The sequence below is a fragment of the Cavia porcellus genome, unplaced genomic scaffold (genome assembly GCF_034190915.1).
Source record: "Cavia porcellus strain 051 isolate PalLab524CR breed Dunkin Hartley unplaced genomic scaffold, mCavPor4.1 scaffold_20, whole genome shotgun sequence".
In the NCBI taxonomy this organism is placed as follows: domain Eukaryota; kingdom Metazoa; phylum Chordata; class Mammalia; order Rodentia; family Caviidae; genus Cavia; species Cavia porcellus.
In genome coordinates this window covers 35,394,668-35,420,223 of record NW_026947503.1, presented here as the reverse complement: position 1 = coordinate 35,420,223, position 25,556 = coordinate 35,394,668, and the positions used below count along the sequence as shown (strand labels likewise).

Genomic DNA, 25,556 nt, shown 5'->3' with positions numbered 1-25,556 from the left:
AAATTAAAGGGAAAGATGGTTACAATTAGATATATACATGGAGAATTTTTTAAAATGTAAAGGACATATATGTAAAAACTGATTTTTTAAATAACTTAATTTTAGATACTCAGCTATTATTTTGAAACATTCTTTTCCCTTTAAATTAAAAGTTAGTATGGTGACTATTCATTATTTACCATCACCTAAAATGGGGCACCTTTGAGACAGAATATAGGCATCATTAACAATCAAGCTAAGGGAAGAAATGTGAACTAGGACTGTCCCAAGAAAACTCAAACATACAATTACAGTACTAAGTCAACCAAAGAATAATAGACAATCAAATATCAAATGAAGTCTATACAGAACAATTTTCACAGAACATAACATCTTTTGTTATTTTGTTTTTGTGACAAGGTTTTGCTATGCATTCTTCAGGCTGCCCTTGAATTCTTTATGTAGCCTAGTTTGGCCTCCAACCAATCCTGCCTCAGCCTTCCCACTGATAGCATTACCAACATGTCCCATCGTGCCCAGATCAAATTTAAAGTATATCAAAACAACACAATTTCTACCCAACCTAAATCCTTACTATACAATGTTAGTAAGACTGAGTTCATCCTTCTCCAACACAGCCAATGAACAACATTCCTTTTAAGCATTATTCAGTATTTTGATTAATAAACCAAATACCCCCACACCCAAAAAGATCCCAAACACTTTTAGTCCTTCAATGAAAATGCTACTCCCTGGGAATCACAAATTATTCAATGACAGCCAGAAACACCAAGGCACTGATTTTAGTTGTCTTTATTATGTAAGTCAAGAAATCTGCTTTTCCTTCTTCAAGGCTATCATCTGATAGCCCTTCCAAAGAAAAGTTCAATGTCAACTAATCTCCAAACAAATACAGATGCAATTTAAAATTGTATTTCCAAGAATGTTACTCTCTATAGCCAATGGTATCGTGCCCACTACACCATTCAGATTTTTAGTATATTCTAGCCAATTTCCATGTAGGTATCTGACTTTCTTTTTATTTTATTTTTGAGACAGGGTCTCACCATGTAGCCAAGGCTAGCCTTAAACTTGCAATGATTCTCCTGCCATCACAATGGGCCCAGGTATCTGAATTTTCTATGCCTCAACTTTTCTGCTACACATGCACATGTAGCAAGCTAAAAGAGCCAGGAAATTCACATCCGTTCACGGTAGGTAACAGAAAGTGAATGTGAATAAGAGGGGACTACTTGTTTCCCTGGTCTTAATTTATTTGTACAGTTTATTTTTCTCTACTTTTTATACTTCAAACTAAATTGCTATGTTATAGTCCAGGTTGTAATCTCCCATGCCACCCATCCCCATCTACTCAAATCCCATTCGTTTTTTGAACCTAGATCAGTGCTAGTGTAGCAATGACATGTGTGCTGCAGCCATTATCACTGAAAGCTCTAAAAAGTTCGCCATCACTGACCTACATCATGTGCCATGTCTTTGAGGAAGTTTTTTATGAACTGAAGTGCCAAATACACTTATGATATTTAACAGTCTTCTTTATGTTAAAAATGCATGTCTGTGCATGTTTTAATTATCTTCTCTAGCACAATAATTTGCAATAGTTTTAAATCTAGAGGCCTCCAACTTTATTTTATTATTTTACAAAAAGATCTTGCTGACTCCACAACTTCAAACAGACATTAACGAACTCCAGAAGATGCAAATGAATCTAATAAAAAATTGATACATTGTAGAAATTTAAGAATATGCATTCATACCGATATTCTGCTCCCCACCCTTTCACAAAACTCATTCGTATGGTGCACATTCTAGTTAGCTGATACACGGCTTCAAAACCCTGATTAACAGACTGAGCCAGAAGAGCAGCAAATTCCTGGTTGTTGAAGATCTTCAGGTTACAGCCTAGGATTGAGAAAAAGTAAAAAAGAAACAGTGTAAAACAGTATCATTACACACACACACACACAATTTTTTAAAGGGCTAGTGGTTTTAGAATATAAGCATGCAAATTATCTCCTTATTCCTAAAATTATTAGGAACTAGACAAGCTAAGCAGGCTAATACGATATGTTTATTTACATTGTTGAGTCCATACCTGGTGGAATTTTACACACTGTTGCAGGGTGCCAGCCGTATCTCTGATTACAATTGGGGCTCTGTACAAAGATTGCACTATCACTTAGGCACTCAGCAAAAACTTCCCCACCTATGTAATATAAGCGCACTCCTCTTCCTAAAACAAAATACATATGGGGTTAGTTTTGTAACACTTACTATTTCAGTGTGACTTTGGGAGAGTCTTCTTGGAAGAATTCTAAAATGATATAAAGTATTTTGATGATTTTTTTCATAGCTATGCTTTTCTGAAGTCTAACTTTGAAATAATGTATATTTTTCAAAGACTTTTAAACCATGATTTCATTTTTAAAATATATGCTTATCAAAATATTTAAACAATGTAAAAGAAAGTACAAAGATAGTAACATAGTTTCATGCAAGTTATCTACTATTTTAAAGTTAGTTTTTTAAAAAAGGGTAATTTTTAAAGAATTAACTAATGTTTGGACAAGTACTTTCATTTGTCTTTCGTTAAAAAATGCACTAAGGTTAAGAAAAAGATAACAAAAAGGTTAAAAAGTGTGTATTATAGTGGCAACCAATCTCTCTACATAAGCAGAATTAGTAAGAAAAAGTTATATTGGAATATTTCAATACTTCTTTAAGAACATAACTGAAGACACCACGAAAATTAGCTTTGGAGGCATGAAACACCTGAGCAGGCAGCTTTCTAAGCCAGCACCTAAAAGAGCTATAGGGTGTTGCTGTGAAGGGATTTTGCAGAAGTAATTAAGGTAGCAAATCAGCTTACCTTAACAAAAGGAAATATGCTTGTTATGCAGCAAAAGAAAACTAAAGTCAACCAACAGCCAGATTTAATAGACAAATGCAGAACCTGCTGCTCTGTTCCCCTAAGTCTCCGTAATACTGTTAAAACAATCTATCATGTATTATTCTATCAGGAAAATATTAAGTCCAACAAGTAGACTTTTCAGGCCATATTTAAAGTACACAGATCTAAAATTACTACAATCTCAATTACTGTTGGGAGAAGTCAACACAGTAGAAGAAACCATCTGTTAAAATTTTTATGCTAAACCCCAATTAAAACACAGTACAGCCCAACTCTGTACAGTCAGAGGTCTTCTTTGCCTATAATTAGACAAGACTTGAAAACTTCCAAAGCCAAGTGATAGACATCCTAACCACTATTATTTTATAGTATTAAATATCACCTTTTTTTTGAGACAAAGCCTCACTGTGTAGGCCAGGCTGGCCTCAAACTCAGAGTGATCCTCTGCCTCAGTTTCCTGAGTGCTGGGATTACAGGTATACACCACCATGCATGACTCAAAAATCACTCTTTGGTAATCAGCATTATTTCCACAGATAGTGATAGTTAATTCAAAGAAAATACAAGCAAGTCACTGTTAAAAGAAGTTATTTGACAAGAGTAATGCTTAATTATTAGTGTCTCTCAAATATTTTTTACTTCACTATTAAAAAAAAATACCCAATATCCCTAAAAGATTTTGTATATATGAATTCCATTTATAGAAATTTAACATATTTGATATTTAAAACTGAGCTTTTCCCTTTCCTGTGTGTGTACATGTGGTACTGAGGACTGAACCCAGAAAGCAATGAACTACAATCTTCCCGCCTTCCTAGTTGGGATTACATGTACTGTAGCACAGCTAAAATTAAAGATTTTAGAATGTGTTAATTCATTTAAAACTAAAACAAACTTATTAATGTAAACAATATGTTTATAAAATTATTTTCAAAGTAAAAAGAGAGACAATGTATCACAGTTTTTAAAATTTCTTCATTGTCTGGCACCAAAGAAGAAAACTGGATTCTCTTATCTGATTTGCATTTCCTCTTTTGCAAAATCCTACCCTGTGTAGTTTCTAGATACTCCACTGTACACTTCTGAGTGACATCCTGGTACCATTAAGAAAACAGTTCTGATCCCACAAGCTTGCTGAAAGGGTTTTTGGAACTATCAGGGATCGCCAGATTCCACTTTGAGGCCACTGAATTATATTTTGAAGTACAGCAAATGGTAATTCTTGTTTTAGACACCTACTCTCAGATTAACAGTGAGGAGATCTGACTCAGTATAAGAGCTCCTGGGAAAAAGTCAGGAGATACAAAATTTTTTTAAAGTTTATGATTTGTAAAAATCATAATCCCAAAATTTGAAACATGGCCATTTTAGGAGTTGTAGAGACTCAGTATGTTAATGTTAGTTTAACATGTATTTACTGAAGGATTAAGTATCGAGTGTGCCAAACAAAGATTAAGTTGAAGAAAAGAGCTTGAGATTAAAAAATCATCAGGATCTATTAAAAGCAGACCTATTAAAAGCCCATGTACTTCTAAGTGATGGCACTTAAACTGGTACAGAGACTGCTAAGTTTTTACATTCAAGCTTTTCACGTGGTATACCACATAATGTCCACATTATGGACACAGAGGGGCTGTTCACATAAGGAAATGAAAACATACCTATATGTCTTCTCGTCATTTCTACGGTAGCATTTCGGTTAACATTGGAGAGCAAACCTAAGCAGAACCTCTCTGAATTTGATGGATCTGTAAAGCCATCTACAGTAAGTGAGGGCTGTGATGCGTGGAAGGTCTCTCCAACCCTCTGATTTAATTCATAATATGCTATTGAACACCAAAATGCAGGTTCTGAGTAAGTAACTGGCTGCAAATCTGAAAAACCAAGTGAAAAGAAATGTGTGAACAATTCAAGCTGAAAATAGACTAAACATCATCATCTTCACGTGTTGTATGCCAGCACACCATGGTAATAGTTAAGGAAGTAAACTTTACATTTATAATGGTTTCCACAGATCACACCCAATTTTCAAATGTCCCCACCTCATCTCATAAGGTTACTTTATATTGGGCTGTTTTTTTTAGTAGTTATAGCTTAGTTTGTGTTTAAATACAAAACAACCATAGATCAGGGTAAGTACACTTACCATACTTGGTGTATTTCTAAAATACTGTACATAATAAAAGCAACTTCTGCTAGATTAAGTAGAATAAAGTCTGAGCAAAGACTGATGAGTCAAATGCCAATACAACAAATTACCCTTTTTTTTTTGCGTTTTGTCTATTTTGACATGAGATTCTAGGTGAGTTAACTAAATTTCAAAGCATAGGAAATTCATGTATATCTAACTCAGAAAGTAATAAAATACAAAATATGCAAGTGGAAACAGAGACTATTTACAGGAAAATAAAGCTAGTATGTATTTCACTTCTGTTATTTGACTAAAACATATCATTAGGAATAATAATTTTATAAATAATTTTATAGAATAAATTGCAAACATATAGAAGCTGAAGAGAAATTATGACACAGCAAAGTAAGGGTCAAAAATAAAGCACCTGAATACCTATATACACATATATACATAATACACATTCAACTTCACACAAACATAGTAAGTTACCTTGCATTTAAAAAGTATTTATGTAGTGTGTATATGTGCATATATATATACATACACCTTATACTGTTTCTACAAGAAGTATAAACATATCTGTAGAACTTCATTCATAACAGGTTAGAACATGTTTGATGAAAAATCTATTTCACTGAATAAGGATTTGTTTCACACATTCATCTGCACCATGAATCAAGACTTAATAATACTGAGACATGACATCAATTGTTTTTAAGAGCAATGATTTAAATTATTTGCATAATTACTTGTTTATTTCATTGATATCCCTTTCTCGTACATACAAAAATAATTTTTGCAGAAGATTTTTCTTAAATAGATGATATAGTAAACAGTGTCTGCAACTTACCCAAGCTATGATTAACAGGGGAGAGAGTAGTAGGAGACAGTTCTGCTGGAGATCCTAAAAGGAAATTTAAAATACATGCTAGTATAGTTCCAGAACATCTATTCAAGTAGCAATAAAACTGATTGTCTGGGGCTGTAGTATCACTAATAAAACATAGCTAACTTAAATCCCAAAAATTCAAAATATATAACTATTGTACTTAAGTTTAACTTCGGGGACTTCAATACATAAAAGGTATAAATAGTCTTGGTTTCTCACCACCCAGTTCCCCTTCCAAAGGAATCTATTATTGACAGTTTCTTCTGTATATGATATGTATTGTATATCGTCCAAAATACTCTATGAGCCATACACATGAATGTATTTGTTCTGGCCTATCTTTTTGTAAAATGGTGTATGAAAAGGAAGTTCTGACTGTCTATATTACTGATTCAGAAATTGTTCATTCAACAATTGTTCAATTGTTCAGTTGATGTTTCATTACTGTCTCAGTACCTACCAAGTGCCTGGCTTTTGATCTCTTGCTTTAAAGACTAATCCTACACATCTTGCATACTTCCAAAAATATCTGAATGATACTTTTAACAGAGAAATTGCCAAGACAGAGTTTGTATATAAGTATGATGGACTTTGCTAAAATTGTTATTCAGAGGTTGTACTAGTTTACATTCCCAGTTTAAAAAAAAAAATGGTGACCAATGTTGATCAATGAAAACATACTCAACAAATACAGTTTTAACTTATGTTTCCCTTATAAACTACATTAAGGAGTTTTATGGTTCTTTCTATTCTTTTTTCTGAATGATTATTCTTTCTTTTGCTCATTTTCCTGGTATATTGATCAGCTTTTTTTTATTTGTTTGTAGAAGGTTCTTTATGAGAAATACTACTTCCTTCCCAGTAAAGTTCGCTAGTATTGGGTCACTTATTTTATGACTCATTCCTAATTATGACTATGCAGCATTTATGGAAGCTTACAGTTTAGTAAAGAAGTAGTGACAATGAATATTGTCATCTTATTCATGACTGTAAGATAATGCTTGTGGCATTTTCCCACTAAGCAAGATGGTGACTTTGAAGCTAAGCAAAAAAGTTACTTATTTCAGATTTTTGCATTGATAATCTGAAGAAACATTGATGGGGAGATTTGCATGTGTATTATATTTCTAAGGGTATGATCAAAGCAATGAAACTTTGTCTTTATGTCTTTCAATGCTTTTTAATAGTTTAAAATTGCATTGTAAAAGCACACTCAAAGTTCAGTAAAATTCTCTTAAGACACTGCAGTTGACAATTTAGGGTTCCCAAAGCATTTCTCTTGTTTCTTCCATGAAAGCTGGCTAAGACAGCTCTGTTTCTTAAAATGGTTTTATTTACTAAAGGTATATTTTCTCAGAAAATTATCCAATTCTATTTTAAATAAACAAATCAAATCCAATCAAGAAAATGACAGGGCATAAATACACAGAATAAGAAAAACGAACAAACAACAGACAAAAAAATTACTGGAACTACTTCACGCAATTCTATGCTAATTACATTTGAAAGCACATTTGTAAACGTTAAATAATCTTATTATAATTATAAATACAAGATCAATTTTGCTGATGATCATTGTGTACACATTCAGGGAAACTTCATCTAAAGAGCACAATGATCAACATACAGCTCCCAAAATTCAAATACACAGTATGGCACAGTAACTGCAGAACACAGTATTCCACCTAACTACAGAATAGTGAGGTCAGGTATGAAGTCCTTTCTACCAGATACTACTATAGCAAGGACATAATATAGCAGGTAACAAAGGTGAACTGACAACCGCTCAATAAACAGATAAAAGAGAACATGATTATTTTTAGAAAACAGAACAATTTTCCCTAACACAATTAAGTTACGTTCTTTCTTTGTTCCTCAGTTTAAAAAAATCTGTTGGCAAGTCACAACAGGTACTACTAAGGTCAAAATATATTTAGACACAATGAACTAAAACTGATGTTTCCTGAAACAGATACAAAATAAACAAAGGCAATATTAGAAATGGAAAAAAAAAACCTACCAGATTATTTGTATTATTTGACTATTTGTATCATTTGACTATTTGTATCTTATACCTGTTTAATTCTCTAATACTCATCAAAAGAGACCAGTAAGGTTGTAACTTATTAACTTGAAACCAATTAGGAGCCCAGGTAGACATGAGGAGAGTCAGATTTATAGATTACAAAAAGGGTCATTACAAAATTAAGAATTTAAGTTAACAGAGGATTTTAGAAAAAAAACCTGGGATAAGTAATTGATAATTAAACTATATAAGTGACATATAAATGCTGCTGTTGAAGCTGGCTTACAAATGGCATTCTCGTTGAGAAGGTAATATTCTATTTCAGTTAGTTTTAATCAACACTATCACTGTAGCTAGAACATCCAGAGAAATCATTACACATACATCTTTGCATAGAAGGTTCACATATATTTGTGTTACACATTTTCCAAAGAGGAAATGTAATTTTTATAAATAAATGCATAAATAAACACCAAAAATGTTTACTCTCACCAAAAATTTCTGAGTTGGTGTTTCTTTGCACTATTATCTGATCTGCCACTACAACAGGCTTAAAGAGGGACTATTATTTACCATTTGGGTCATGGATAGTATTCATACTTTTTCATTTTTCTATTGTCTTTTGCCTCTTGTAAGTTTTTAAATTGTGAATTCAGTTCTTAGAACTGGCATGTTTTTATAAATATTTCCCTCACTTTTTAGGTCAGTTATGATGTGTCTTTCTAGGAGACACTACATTTTTTTTCTTATTTTTTAAAAGTTTTGGGTTCACAGCAAAACAAACGGAAAAGTACAGAATATATCTTATTACTTAACAGTATACATTCTTCGATGTCTCTTCAAAGCTTTATAGCTCTCTGCTTCTTAGCACTGTATATTATCACACAGTTGGGATGTACTACAGTTTATCCATTTACCCATTAGACATCTTGGCTGCTTCCCAATTTGACAATTATGAATAAAGCTTTTCTAAGTATTCATGTGCAGGTTTCTGTATGAACGGCGAGTTCTCAAGTCATCCAGGTTAGTATCAAAGAACAAAAGTATAAGACTGTGTGCTAAAGAGAATGATTAGTTTTTAAACAAACTGCCAAACTATATTCTAAGTTAGGATTCAGAATGAGCATGCTAAAGGAAAAACCAACCAAAATTTTAATGGTCATGAACAGACAATTGGAATTCAGAAGCCCCAAGCCCGTTCTTATATTCACAGTTTTCTACTGAGTATGCAGTAACACAATAAATCTGGAGCAAAGTTAGAAAACAGTGAGGTACCCCATAGTTTTGTCATACCTATATATATAAGCCCAACTGAAGAAAGGAACTGGCCCACATGAAACTTGAGATGACCTGACATGAAAGCACCACCGCATCACTCCTCCAACTCAAGTCCTTATTAAAGGGAAGCAATCAGCTCCTCAACTTAGCAACCAGGAAAAGAAAAAGGTGGGTCTTTCCAAGGCAATATGATCCATATTACATTGTATATCACATACAGTACCAAATATGAAATTTAAAAACACAAAACAGCGCTGGGGATTTAGCTCAGTGGCACAAGTGCGTGCCTGGCAAGTGCAAGGTTGTGAGTTCAATCCCCAGTATCAAAAAAAAGAGAAACAAAGTAGGAAAATCATATCCATAATCAAAAGATAGAACAGATCAAGAGATACAGATCTACATATTGAACAGACACTAGAATGATCAGAAACTATAATGAAAATCATAAAACTGAACATTAGAATTTCTGAAATGAAGATTTAATAGGCTTAACAGCAGACCAAAGTCAAATCTATGTATGTGTTATCATTTGATTTTCAACAAAGGAGTCAAGATGAATCAATGCAGCAAGAAAAGTTTCTTTAAAAAATGGCAACGTAACAAATGTCTCCAGGAAAGAAATAAATGGTAAATGTGAAGCAATGTATTTTTATCTTTTTAAAATGTTCTTTAAAAAACTTGAAGTCTAATGCTAAAGTTAACATTGTACTTTGGTATTTAAATGTATTAGGTAAAATATGTAACAGCACAAACCACAGTAGTACATGAATGTAATTCTAGCATTGTTAGGTACATTTTTTAAAGTATTACAACTTAACCTTCTAAGTAAAAGGTGCTACTAAGAACATTAGAACCATTAGAACACCTACTGAGAAATTTATACCACATGTTATTGCTAAAAAGCCAAAGGAAAATTAACAGAATAAAACATACCTGCCTCATCTAAAAGGCAGTAAAATACAGAGGAACAATCACCGCATGGGAAAACAGAAAATAAAATAGCAAAATGGTAACCTAAGTGCTAAGAAAATAATTTTAAGGACTAAATTTTTCAATTAAGAGACAAAGACTGATCATTTGAGTAAGATAACATAAAAACATGGCATTGGCACAAAAAAGAACCTACAGACAAGAAGACACAGAAACCTATACACCTTTAGCTGTTTGGTTATTGACAAGGGGCCCAAAACATATGCTGGAGAAAAGATAAATGTATAACAAATGATGTTGGAAAAGCTAGATATCCACATTAAAAAGGGTAAAAATTACATTCCTCTCTCACATCCTATATTAAAAACCAATTCAAAATGGATCAAACACCTTAGTATAAGACTTGAAACTTCAAATTTGTTAAAAGACAGGGAAATACTTGAAACTATAGGCACATGCAAAGCCATCCTTAATAGGACTCTAATAGCACAGGAAATAATACTAACAGTCAACAAATCGGATTTTATCCATTTAGAAGGCTTCTGCAAAGCAAAAGAAACAACAGAGTGAAGCAGCCATTTCCAGAATAGGGGAAAACCTTAGCTAGCTATTCTTCTGATAAAGGGTTAACATCTACAACATACAAGAAATTAAGAAAGCCAGACCACATATAATGCTTAAGTTAGAAATACTATTATTTTATAAATATTGTTAATACTTTAGGTACTTATGTCTACTTTACAGGTAAAACACCACTGTGCCAGGTCATCTAGCTACTTTATAATACAGGAAGAACTCAAATTTAGACTAGCTCAAAGTATGACCATGTTATCCTAATTACCTGCACCTTTTAGAGTAGTTTTCTTAATAGGGTATATGAGCCCTGTCTAGAGTATAAAAAACAGATGTTTCACAAGAGTAATTAGAAGGTACTGTCTATACATTCAACATCATGTTATCTTTAATGAATTAAGTACCTGAACCTAATTCACAAATAACCAAATGTATGTACTCTCAAAACCCATTATTCATTGTATCAGTCTCACAGGACTAAGCTTTAACAAAGTGCCAAAAATTATGTGGCATAAAATAGTAAATTTATTCTCTAAATTTTGGGCAACAAAAGTCTGAAACTAAGGTGTCAACAGGATGACACTTTCTAAACAGCTTCAGGAGAGCATTTGTTCTATGCTCTTAAACTTCTAGTTTCTTCCATAATCCTTTAGTAATGATTCCTGGCTGCTTACTCCAACAGTTGTCTCCATCTTCTTATGAGTCTTTTCTCTTCTTATAAAGAATGCCAGTCATGGAAAATTAGGAACCTATCATACACTTATATGGCTTTAACTTAAACAATTACATCTGCAAAGACTGTTTCTGGTTCAGATCACACTCCAAAGCGTAAGAGGTTAGGACTTCAACACATCTTCTAGGGTACCCAATTTAACTAACTGACACGTGCAGATTCCAATTCTCCTCCCTTTTGCTTTTTGGCACTAAGGTTTGAACCCAGGGCCTTCACACTGTGCCACCTCTTTTAAAATTCTAGGGCCAGGGTTATGGCTCAGTGGCACAGCGCTTGCCTGGCAAGCACAAGATCCCGAGTTTGATGCCCAATACCAAAAAGAAGTTAAAATTTTGATATAAGGTCTTACTAAGTCACTCAGCTGTGGGCTGGGGATACAGCTCAGCAGCACAAGCACCTGCTGAGCAAGCACAAGGTCCTGAGTTCAATTTCTAGAACCAAAAAAAAAGTCACTCACTTGCCCATGCTCAGGGCTTAGATCTGTAATCCTCCTCAGCCTCCCAGAAGGCTGGGATTACAGGTGGATGCCATTATGCTTAACTTTAAAGTCTTTTTAAACCTGTATCTTTGTATATGATGGATCAACCATGATCCACAGAATGCACATCTCACGATCCATTCATTTCTCTCTATATTTGCTTGAATACTAAAGTTTATGAAATTCATCAAGATTTGTAAAAGGACTGGCTACAGAATACTACAAAGGGAAAATTTGTCAAACTTTTAGATTTCTCAAGATACCCAATCTGGGGGCTGGGGATTTAGCTCAGCGGCATAAGTGCCTGCCTTGCAAGCAGGCAGTCGTGAGTTCGATCCTCGGTACTGATAAAAAAAAAAAAAAAGGAGAAAGACAAAAAAAAAAAAAAAGATACCCAATCTGAGCCATGTGTGGTGGCACACTCCTATAATCCCACCACCTTAGAGGTTGAGGCAGGAGGATCACTAGCCTGGGCTACAAAGTGAGTCCAAGGCCAAAACTGTATGGAGACCCTGGCTAAACAAAAAAAAAAAAAAAATCCAACCTGATCCATAGTATATACAAAACTCCACCTGAAGAATAAAGACTCAGACACAGAAATTTTTTAAAAAGAAAAGCCAGAAGTGATCGTTCATACAGTTTCTTACTTTACTCAATTTGTCCTTTGGTTGATTCTTTAGAAAACACCAATTCATTCTGTCCCAGCACGGTGTTAAAAATAAATTTAATTATGTCCTTTTCCATGGAAGCTGTGAACCAGTTATGAGGGAAAGCAAAATTTATTCTAAATTGAGACCCTCTATCCACCACAACTATTTTTTCATTCTACTTTTCTTTTTCCCTTTTGAAAAAGATTTTGCCAAAACTGGCTTTGAACTCCTAGGCACAAGTGATCCTCAGCCTTAGCTTCCTGAGTAACTGGGATTATAGATGTGTCACTGTACCCTCCTGGGGCTGTCTTTTGTGCCATGGCAATGACATAGGAAATGACAGTAGTAGCTAAAATAACTGGTAGTTAAGTTTCAGCACCTCATGTATGAGGTATTTAATATATTGTCATTATATCAAGTAACTTTAAATGTTTCATTCTGAAAGTCAATTAACAATGCCCCATTAAAACAGAACTAAAACTCTTAGGGTGAGATCTCAAAGCTAGCCCAACACTGAATTCACATGAACTAACTGAACTTGTCCCTTTAAAATTTTCATTTACCGTAAGAAGCAATTATATTCATCGTATTGCTTCTTCTGTTTCAATTACATTGTTAAATAGATAAGTCATGCACTAATTGAGAACCCTGTGGCACTTGTGTCCAGCTCCTTTCATTTGACATAATCCTTTCAAGGCCCTTCCATGCTGCCCCATTTCATGCTGTATAATCACTTCTTTACATAGTTAAGTCTACTGCTGAAACACATCTCATTTTATGTATTCATTCACCATCTGATGACCATATGGTGCTTCCACTGCAGTTAATGCTTACAGGTTATGTTGTATTTGCACACAAGCTTTTGTGTGGACTTACTTAAACTTCTCTTGGTTCTAGACCTGGGAATGAAATTGATGGGCTCTATGGTAATATACTTAACTTCTTGAGGACCAGCAAACTTTTCCAAAGTAACTAAGCCATTTTACATTTCTATGAGCAAATATAAAAGGGTTTCAGTTCTTCCATAATCTTACTTGGTAGTGCCTTTTTGAATACAGACATCTAGTGATTTTAAGTAGTATAACTGTCCATCACAGAAAAACACAGAACATTGTTGACTCAACAACGGAGATTATTAGCATCCAGAAGTGTTAAGATGACTTGTCATTTGCATTAAGATGTATAACATTTTATTTCTATTTGAATTAAGATGCATAACATTCTATATCCAATGATCATTAGATTATCTATTGCCCTTAACAGCCATAAATATTAGCTACAGCAGAAACTACTTTACCTAGGCATCTAAAGAAAATGGAAGAATTCAAACAGCAGAATTATTCTAAAATCCTTCCCTGCCAATGTTAATCTATTTAAAAATAATTTAGATTATCATGACTACAGAATGTGTTCTGAAAGATATATAGAAAGGTTGATGGTAGAATTTGTTGAGATGTCATTAAAATGTCCAGTCCTTAAAATACAGATAGAATGGAATGGAACAAACTGGACAGTTTCAATAACACCAAAGTGATTTCCCTGATAATAATGCCAAGTTCTGCAGAGGTATACATTTTTACTTAAAGCTTTGATGTGTGCAGTGTTTATTATATGTTGCGGTTTATTCCCCATCATTGTTTCAACAGCTAAATACCAGAAATGAATCAAATTAGGTTAAGTGTAAGATATTTTGCATAAATACTATAATCCAAAATTCACTATGTATTAAGTTAAAGGAGCACTAAAAAGTTAATCCTCAACCCTCATCATTGAATTCCTCTGAAAACTTGTTACTGAACTAATTATAATCTTTTATTACAAATATTTATTCAAAGGGTAACAAAAATTTCATATAGACATACAGAATACTAAGGAATAAAAACATGTGAATATGATCAATTACTTATTCACTGATTCTCTTTCTTTGGTGTATTTCTAGTTTCTTTAAATTTCAGAGAGATAATTTTTGTGCGTTTCAAACAACACAAGAAAGGTATAGCAGCTCTGATGTATCTGCAGGGGATTGATTTTTAGAACCCTCTTTCAGGAATCAAAACCCTGCAGATGCTCAAGTCTCATATGTAAAATGATGTAGTAAATGCTACATACATAGCTGTTATGCTGTACTGTTTATGAACTAAAAACAAAACCAAAAAGTCTGCACATGTCCAGTACAGATGTAATTTTTCCTCAAATATTTTCAATCTGTGGATGGTTGACCCCAGAACCTGGAAGCTGTGGGCACAGAGGGCTGACTATACATCTGGTCACTACAGTTTCATAACTTTTTTTTTTTTACCTGTGTCCATACTTTGGTTCAACTGTTGATCACTTGTTTCTCCATCTTCACTGATATATCCAGGTGGTGGCGTTTCTACAAAAGTTTAGAACAAATAACATACATGTGATAGAATTTTACCTTTTTTTTCAGTTACTAAGTATAAACAACTAATCATTCCAAAGAACAAGAAAGGAGACATATAACGTTATTATAAAAAAAAAATATTGGACTAAGGGTTATGATTCAGATTTCCACCCAATTCTGCAAGTGAATTCTTAAATTCTACTTGTTGCACAGTCCAGCGCATTTTAGCTGTCTGGTTCTTTCCATATTCTTGGGCCAAGAGCCAAGAACATAACTTCAAAGATACTTCAGTTCTCAACTCAGTAAGCTTCAAAGACTTTAGTGCCCCCTCAAAATTCTTTCTTTCAACTAACAGTTATCATGAATGGGTAAGAAAATTAAAGATTACAAAGAATAATACAGGCTTACATCTTACACTCTTTTATAAGACAAATTATAATAACATGGTTCATAACTAGTCTAGCCTGAATGCTACCTAAAAGATATTTTTCCAGGATTTCCAACTGGTAAATTCTGTTTGAAGCAGAAAATTCAAGTACAAAGTACAACTTAAAAGAGGCCATTAACATCCCTTGAAAATAAACAAGATTCTAATATGTCATTTCCAACATGTTTTTTGAACAAAATGGCACTATGGAACCAACAGGACCTAGGCTATTCATGCTGAGCTATATCCCCAGGCCCTTTTTTAAAAAAAAATTTTGGGACAGGACCTTGCTAAGTTCTTCAGGCTGGGCTCAAACTTGAGACATTCTTGCCTCAGTCTCCAAAAGTATTGCAATTACAAGTGTGATCACCACATCAGGCTAAAAAATAATCAACCTTTTTAAATTGTGTTTCTTTACTTTTCTCTACTGTTCAACTATAAATGAATCACAAATTTATTAGGATCTTATAAAAATGTTAAAATCTCGCTTCAGGTAGAAGAAAAATTTTTTTGATTCACTATTTACTTGAGCTAGATAAAGGCTTAAAGTCAAGCAAAGTTAACAGGTATGATTTACTTCTGATTTTCTAGTATAAAATACTCAAATCTAAACAACTGAAGAAATAAAGAATTGAAAAAATCTTCACATGAAGGCTACTAAAATTATGAATACCCTTACAAATAATTATCAAATGTCTCATTGTTTAATCACAGTAATACCAACACCAAAATTTTAAAATGCCTTCATGGCTCATTTCACACACACCCCACGGTGCAAGTCACCCCTACTGCCTTCCATGCTTTGACACTGAGCCTGGCACCGTGGCAATGGTTATATCCCCAGACAATCCCCTACTTTTTTGAGGCTGTCTCAATGAACTGCTAAAATTATTCTGCCTGTGCTTCATTTTATGATCCTCCTGCTTCTGTCTCTCAAAAGTATGGGAATACACATGTGCATTATCTCACCATTCTCAGTCAGGTTTATGAAAGAAAGAATGATTTCTTTTGTGGAGGAAATGTCTTGTAGCATCACTGTTCTTCCTTAACCTGCTTCTCCATACTCTACCCACCCTCTTTTCTCTTAACTTCTCAAAAAGTGTTATCTACCAGCAACATAAACAGCAGTCTTCAAGTTCAGTGGTGGTGATACAACCCCTGCTCTCTGAGAGGCTGAGGCAGGAATATAACTTATGTTCAGCCTGGCCAACTTAAAAGAGACCTTAACTCAAAATGAAAAAATAAGGGCTGAGGATGTGGCTTAGTGTGAAAGTACTAAGTTTGATCCCAAATACAGAAACAAAAACCCCTAAAACAACAGCCTTGAACCTTGTTCTGGAATAAAGCAGTAGTCAAAGAACTTCAGACAATCAGAAACCACTTTCCATCTGCAAAACGAGGCTTTTTCTTAAAAACAAAACTTTTGCTTACATTTTAGAAATTGTGTTCAATGCAAAAGCACTGTTTTCATAATAAAAGTTTTTTAAGAACTCTTAGGTTCCCTACATATTTTTCGTTGTAAAATAAGGGCAGAACAGAGCAACATCAGATAAGCAGGAAACTGAGACATTGAAAATCCAGCATATAGCTTAGTCTCTATCCTAATGTCTCTTCTTGGGGAAAAACAAAGTGAAATACATAAACAAAAGTAACAAAATATAAGTTGTTCTCCTAAAATTTAATAAAAACTAAAAAGGGCAAGTACTATACTGTGTATTGCTGAGTCATGTGATATAAGTAAGAACCATGTAACAATCATTTCTCTTCAGGAGCTTCTGAGGTACATAAGAAAGAATTAAAATGAAAGTTCTCATTTTTCAGAATAACATCAGTGTTGTTCCATCTACAGAACTACGATAGTACAACTCCTGTTCTGTTACCATGTTCCTGCCAACTTGAACCACCAGTGGTAAAAGCATGACTGTCTCTTTGGGCAGCAAATTCAAGCAACTACATATGGTCCATTTATAGACTTTTTATTAATTTTATCAGTAAAAAGACTGATGAAGGTGATTAGATCTAGTTGTACTTCCAATGATACAAGCCTCTCAATGGCAATGCACACCACCAGTGGTTCAAGCTGGTGGGACTGCTAACGTCAAATCAGCTGCCTGGCTGTTAGACCTAAGAATTACAGCCAAGAGTTAAAAATGTCACATTTATCAAATTCCCTAAGAAAAAGTGATTATGTGTTAGACTTTTAGTTCTATGTATTACAAAAATACTTTTTTCTGTAGTATTTAGATTCTGTATCTCTCTCAGCTTCAACAACCAAGACAAACTAAGTTCTTTTCTGCTTCTCAAACTCAGTTTAAAAAAAATGTAATATAAAGTAAAATTTGTCTTTAAACAAAAGTGTTATATATTTCATGAAACAATTACCCATTATATCAGACTTTTGTATCCTAAACCCAGGAACATTTTTAAAAAGTAAAAGCACAATTTACTAATGCCCAAATGTTTGTCACAGAAGTTTTATTTTTAAGTTTTAGTAGATTCAGAAAGCAAAAATACCTGGGATATAATTACTCTGTGGCTCAATTCCCGCTGGGAAATTAGTGTTTTCTGGTATGGAATGGGTATAATCATCCAGAGGTGGTAGTTCTGTGAGAATCTCAGTGTGCCGTGGCACCAATACTGGAGGCAAAACTACAATAGTTAAAAAGAGACCAGAGTTAGTGGCAAGGAGCAAAAATGTGTAGGGGAAAGCATAGTAAAAATTTTTATAAGAAAAAAAGCAGCAACTTAATTTTTAACAGTTAAGGTCCACCTATTTGGTATTATGCTAGTTACAGAGAAACTGATTATGGCTTTAACTGACATAGTATACCATCTACATTTCCAAGTCTGCATTTCTCTTATACTTTTGGAGATAATGTGCTATCGCCTTTGTATTATCATAAAAGTATATAAATCTCCATTATAAAAGTTAAATAAAGATTTGCCTTAATTTGGACAGTCAGATTTAGCAAATTTCTCTAAAAATATAGCTTTTCAAGAAAGCTTCAAGTACACAGCTGACTAAATGAAAAATCTTGCTATTGAATGGCTCATATACAAATACTGTCATTAATGTTACTCCTGAAGTCACTCAAGCAAAGCACAAAGTCACACAGAGTCACACAAAGTAAATGCTTAAAAATGATACTGAGCGGAATTTTATAGAAGTCTACTGGTTTTACTATAAAGAAGCAGCATACCTGTGAGATATCCTAGATATAAACCAAAAGTCAAATAGTATACTCTCCCAAGAAACCGACAAATCTTTACAAGATATATTTTCTCATTAATAAAACAGCATTTAAAATTTTTAACCACCACATATGCCTGATTTAAAATATTTAGAATTTTACACTAAAATTTACCTGAGCCACACGAGAACACCTAAATATGACTAAAATTTATGTATTCAAAACCTGAAAAAATGTCTGCAGTTGTCCTACCTGGTGTCTCAACTCTCTGATAATGATAAGGGTTTACACATACTTCATCCTTTTTTAGATTAAAAGCATATTCGCAGTTTTCAATTGCCTTGAGTTCATGGTGACTGTGAAGATCAGGCCAGCGCCATAACCGACAATATATAACATGTGGCAGTCCTTTTCGATGTGAAACCTGAAGACGACCATCAAGAGACCTATTGGAAAGCAAGCACAAAAAAGGGAGTAAACTTTAAAAGAAAAGAAGTAAGTATAGCCATATGTGCTAAGGTAACATACACTGAGAGCATAAAGAAAGGAAACATTTAGTTAGCTTTAGCAACAACCAGGAAGAAAAATGTACTCTTCAAGGATCTGATAAAATAAACAGCAGCACTAGCAGATGTTTCCCAACAATATGCTACACAAATGACTCAAATGCCAATGAAAGTCTAACCACTTGGGAAAAATCATCTTTTATAAAGAGTATCATGTGGTCTTACTTGATAAATTTGTTAACATCTTTAGTTAGTCAAATTCTTTTTTAGAAATGCTTCAAAGAGCCTAACTCTGTAGATAACTTCATAGTTAAAAAAAGGAAGTAGTGTGAAGAATGATAAATATTAACAATGACATGGTAATATCTAACTCAGACTAGTATAACTCATTATTCAGTTGTCACTGTTTTGATAACTGAGATATATTAACATTGCTCACACATAAATGCAGATGATGATGAATATGATGGGATGAAATGGACAAATATCAATATACTTAAAAAGAATGAGATGGCTTTTTAAAAAAGGTAACATAAAAATGAGTTAGCCTATTGTTAATTGTGATAGGAATTCAGTAAATAACTATGTATTAGTATATAATACAACATGAAATTTAGATAACAAGAAATTTAGCAAAAACTGATTATGTATTTGCTTAAATATTAGGCCAACAGATTAATCTAAAATTGAACTATAATGAGTAGTTATCAAAGTTCTCATTCTTCAGGGGATTCAATTTAAAAAAGATTCAAAACTAGATTGCATTGATCAAAACATAGTTGAAACATTTAATATATGTTTAATACTGGCAAGCACATAAATTTAAATGCTATGCCTTATTTTACATTAAAGAAACATCTTAGGCAAAATTATATTACGCAACCCAGTAGAGGTCTTCCAAAACAACCCCCCCTCCCACAAGATCTCCAGGATTGACAGAGGGCAGAATATTCACCTGGTTTGTTCAGAGAAGCTGTAAAGGCCTGTTGTATCCCACTGATCTATCGTATTTGGTGTACTCAGTCCCCAAATTTCAGAGCAAGTGCTGTGCATAAATTGAAAAACAAAAAATTGATGTGAACATGGAAGCATGGTTATTCAAAATACCATGATGTAAAACATGGAGAATGTACAGAATACTTCCTTCACCCAGAAAATATATATTATTTCACTTTTTCACAGGTATTTAGTGCTAGTTACTATATTTTCTATATGAAGGAAGCCAGTAAAATGGAACATGTGACTCCAGATAAGTTATGATTATGTTTTCAAAATGTGAACACCAATATTCTCTAGCTCAATGAAATCTTATCTATAATATCTTTCCATTTTCTCTACTCAAAACAAAAGAACTACTGCCTACACTATTAGCCTTACAAAAATGCTTCATTTTATCAGTTTTTTAAAAATTTAGAAACATCTCAATTGGTACTTGTAACAGGAAAATTCTAATTAAAAGACGCAGCTACAGTTAAGATTTTCAAGTTGTTTCAATACTTATACATTCAGTTTCACTGAAAATTACTCTTGCTTTCTTAACCCTTTAAAAAGCATAAAGAGATTTTGTAGTCATTCCAAAATAGCACACCACTTTAAAATTTCTCTTCCAGATTCCCTTCTAGAATATGGGCAGTCCAGAGATAATTCTCCTTGTGTCCCCTGCCACTACTCTTCTCAAAGTAACTTCAGGTCTTGTGAAAGAAGAGTTTAAAGGGAACTTTTGGAAAGGAACTTCTGACTGCAAATGTCTCTCAAGTCCCAAGCTACACTTCTAAAATTCGTCAAAAGGTAACTTTAAAATTCAATTCCATTTCTCACAGACCATAAAACATCAAATTTTCAAACAGAAAGAAGAAACATTTCAAGTCAACCTCTGAAAATAAACAATTGGTTAAATTCAGAATTTACACTGCTACCAAGCTACCTGCACTCAGCATTGCAAAGGTCAATGAGCTGGCTGCTGGTGCCTGGGCAACACAATCCTGCACACAGCCACTCATGGCAGGAGACAGTCGTGCCTTGCTTTAAAGGCGAAGGTACATAAATGATTAATAAGAAACAAACAGAAACATATTCAGAAATTTTCCTGCCTTAAGACAGTTTAGATTCTTCTGCTTTTTTGGGGTACAAAACTTATCAGACTAAAAAAAGTCACAAAAAGCTAAAAAAAAATTAAAGATCTAGATAACATAGACCTTTCCTTTTCCCAGACATGCAATGATTAAAAAAATATTGTTCAATACAAATATCTACTGGAAACATACAGAACAACATAGTTTGGTTTTGTTTGTTATTTTGGGGTTTTTTTGGGTGTGTGTGTGTGGGGGGGCAACCTCACATTTGCCTGGCAGGCGCTCATGCTGCTGAGCTAAATCTCCAGCCACAATACAGTTTAAATCACAACTGAATCACCTAAAGTCTTGTGAATCTGAGTAAAATGAAAAAAGTATACAGCTTATTCTTTTTTCTTTGAAAATAATTTAAGAAAATGATTGACAAAATAGACCAGAGGCTATTTTGTTCCTCTAATACTAGAAAGAGTATTTCATTTGAGGTTCTGTAGGACTTATGTAAGAACTAGAATCCAAATTAGTGCAAAGGTTTAAATTGTGCTCTACTGAAGTCTTGAAATAAACCAAAGAACAATGGTAGTTGTTAAGAATATGCAATCAATCTAGAAGCAGACAGACCAAACTTTTAAATACGATGTAGCCACTTTCTAAGTGCTATTCTGAGGTATAGTTAAATCTTAGTCCTTTTACTGTAACACCTCCCTCACAAAATTGGAAGATTAAAATATTAAATGTGCTACTAGTTAGTAAAGTCTTTGTTTCAGAAGTATGAAAAGAACTCACTTTATAAAATATACAAAACTAGAGTAAATGTAATTATGAATGTCTAAATTATACAAACATTTTTAACATAATTAAAAAAAAAGTATATTAAACAAAGCAAAAATGGCATGTCCCTGGATAAGATACTATCATAGAAATATCAAGTCTATTAAATTTTATGTTTGACACAATCTCAAGAAAAATAACACTCTTTAGATTCTGATAAGATTATTCCAAATGGCCAGGTGTGGTGGCCCACATCAGTAATCCCAGCACTTAGGAGCTGAGGCAAGGGACAGCTGTGAGTTCGAGGCCAGCCTGGACTACATGATACCTTGCTCAAACAATAAAAAATAAATATTCCAAGTACAACACACCAAAACAAATAAGGATGATCAGGAAAACTAAGAAGGAAAAGCAGAGATCTGCTCAGAGATTTTGAATATTTCAATAATTAAAAAAGCATGCAATTAGCAAAAGAACACACAAAACAGGAGACGTTCTGTTTCTAACAATGCCAACAGTGGCCTCAATGAGATAAACTTTTGACTAGAGATAATAAATTGTGAATCAAATATAATTAATTAATGAAGATAGCAGAGAACACTAGAAACAGGTAACAACTGAGGAGATATCCACCTGTGAGAGAGGAAACTTACTGTGACAGAGCTGCATTTCCAAGGCTTTGTACCTGAGGGCACTCCCCAGTCTGAGCTTAGCAGCGCAACCAGAACTCAAGGAGATAACTTCTAAATGTACATAAAGGAGTTTTAGGGAGGGGGATCAGAATATGACTGAACTCTGCTCAAATCTTTGACTGAACCTTAGAAATAAATATGGGCAGACCACAGGGTTCTGCTGAAACTAGCACTGGGAAGGCTGGAACAATTAAGATTTTCAGCTTCTGAGGCGACACAGACCTATCTGTAGAACAAAAATAAGTTGTCCAAGGAGGATAACAGAATTCAGAGTCTCTACAATGTTTCATCTCAAATATCCAGTGTATGACCAAAAATAGCCAATGTGAATTAGAAAACATTACCCTTAGTCAAAACTTAAAAAATCAACAGGATTAGGTGCCAAGATGAACTAGCAGACAAGGAACTTAAAGTAGTACTAATATGTTCATTAACCTAATGAACAGATCAGGAATCTCAACTGAGCAATGGAAGCTATCAAAATGAATAAAAAGAAATACAGGAAGTGTAAAGAACAAGCTCAAATTAAAATTAACGTAGTGCTTATAGAATTAAAAGACTAACAAAAAGAACAATTTCAGTTAACATGTAGTTTCAGAAATAGAAGACTTGAAAAAAATATTTAAAATACTACTACACGGAAAAAGGAAGAGCTTAGCATTTTTCAAATTTAATAAAAATTAATTTTTATTCAAGAAGTTCACCAATTTAAAAAAATCATACTCTGGTAAATCACTGTCAAACTGTTGAAGATAAACAGAAGTGTGGAAGAAATGAGAAAGGCAAAAACTCAAGGTATGTACAACTCCATTCATACTCCCCCACTGTGGTTTGACCATTCTTTATCTAGCATGCTTTCTAGCAGTCTAAGCCTGTGGCCTTTGGATAATTCACACTTTGTGTTCCTGTCTGTAAAAGCTGAACGTTGCTAAGAGAAGTTGCCACTTGTTTCATTTAACACCTAATGAATGACCACTGTCCTTCCTTTTTTAGAGCAATTATACTACAAAGCCTTATACTTTCTGAAATACATACTTATCTCCTACAAAGCAGGAGAGTTTTTCTCAAAGACCTGAACATCATTCCTTTAAAATGCAATCATCAGGAAGGCCTCTGTCTCCCAATCTAAGGGAGGATAGAAACTTAACTTTAATAAACACCAGCACACATAAATGAACCCAATCCAGCGACACTAAATAGCCTTTAATGTTTTTTTATAAATTTTCACCTATTTGACTCTGCCTGAGCACTTGCCCCAAATGCCTTCTTGCTTTTTCTCCATTTAATGTCATCTCCATATAAGTCATAAATGAACTTAGCCATTCCTTTGCCATAGTAGTTACTGAGTAAAACCTGTTTTTACTGCTTCTGAATCACATCTATTTTGTGCATGCTTGGCAGTAGCCAGGGCAGAACAATCATTAAATACAGAGGCATAAATACTAATAATTTCTCCCTGAGAAACCAATGAAGTCAGAAGGTAACAGAATATTGTCACAGAAGTGAAAAGGGCAAAAGAAACCCACTCTTACACAAGAATTCTGTAACAAAGGAATCCTGTCCTATGTGAAAGAAGTAAAACCAAGTACAGGTTCAAAGTTGCTTCTAACAGTTTGACTGTATAAATGACATACTAAAAAAAGTTTTTTGAGATGAGAAAAGATGAAAGCAAAACAAAACTGTAAGTACACAGTTACATATAATAGGTGTTACCTTTTATATTAATTTCTATAAAAAGAATTAAGGCAAAAACTCCAAAAATATGTGAACATAAATGATGTAATAGTAGCACAAAGAATAGAAGATATAACACCAACTACTATACTGTTACAGAGCAAAGGTTAAATATTAGAATCTAGAAAGTCATCAGTCACCAGAATTTAAAAAAGCAAACATATAACTAAAAGGTGTAAAGAAAATTAAAATGAAATATTAGAAATACAACTCCAAAAGCTACGAAATAAAAGCAAAAGTATTATACAAACAATAGAAAACAAAGAGTAAAATCATAGACTTTAAAATCGCACTGATACTGACATTAAACATAAATATACCACATATTTCAATAAAGGTAAGATTTGCCAGAATGAACACAAGATGTAAAATGTCCACAAAAAATGAATTTAAATAAGGTCACAGATAAGTTAGAAATATAAAAAGGGAAACTGTCGAAGCAAGTATCTAGTTTAATAAGGCAGATACTATAATAATAATAAAACTTAGAGATTATTACCAGAGGTAAAAAAGACATTTCATAAAAGGATCAATTCATGATAAGATATTAATAATCCTGTACTCACTAAAAAAAGAAAGTTTTGGCATATATAAAGCCTGGACATGTACCTCAGTGGTAGAGTGCTTGCCAAGCATGTGTGAGAGACTGCATCTGATTCCCAGCAACATGACAGAGAAAAGGGTAGGGGGTTCAGGAGGAATATATGCAGGAAATGACAGAAAGATTTAGAAGATTATGAAGAAATTGGTAATTCTCTGGACAGTAACACTATTCTCACACATGAACCACAAAAGGGCTATATAGTATTAATCTACTTTGATCTGATATTTATAGAATTCTCATTAAGTACATATGAAATATTTAAAAATACACAGCACACGCTGGTGCCATAAAAAGTTAATGAATTTTAGAATAAGCCATACACATCTAAGTAACTTGAGTCATGAAGAAATCACAGAATAAATTAGAAAATACTTTTACTTTTTTTAATTAAAAAATACTTTATATAATAATCACTGCAATATTTAAGAATTTGAGACAGATGAAACTAAAAGTTCTTAAAGGTCTGCTGATCAATAGAAGCTGAACACTAATGACAACACTGAATGAATCCACTTACATGAACTCACAAGGGGCAGAACAGATTGGAAATGAAAAAAGTTTCTAACGCTAGTTGGTTCCAGAAACATTGAGAAGG

The 25,556-nt window shown here is 33.5% G+C and overlaps 1 protein-coding gene across 7 annotated transcripts in view; it reads right to left on the bottom strand.

Moving 5' to 3' along the window:
* The window catches only part of Smad2 (SMAD family member 2), a 77,248-nt gene that overhangs the window by 8,048 nt on the left and 43,644 nt on the right, over positions 1–25,556 (bottom strand). For 5 of the 7 annotated variants that reach the window (XM_063231717.1, XM_063231718.1, XM_063231720.1 and 2 more), the window contains 8 exons: positions 20,047–20,136; positions 18,838–19,031; positions 17,909–18,043; positions 14,902–14,976; positions 5,896–5,949; positions 4,573–4,785; positions 2,096–2,233; positions 1,758–1,902 (listed from right to left, as the gene is read on the bottom strand). In XM_063231717.1, the coding sequence (XP_063087787.1) occupies positions 1,758–1,902; positions 2,096–2,233; positions 4,573–4,785; positions 5,896–5,949; positions 14,902–14,976; positions 17,909–18,043; positions 18,838–19,031; positions 20,047–20,136 (1,044 nt within the window). The remainder of the gene's footprint in view (positions 1–1,757; positions 1,903–2,095; positions 2,234–4,572; positions 4,786–5,895; positions 5,950–14,901; positions 14,977–17,908; positions 18,044–18,837; positions 19,032–20,046; positions 20,137–25,556) is intronic. The other 2 variants (XM_063231721.1, XM_063231722.1) reach the window with 2 other exon arrangements.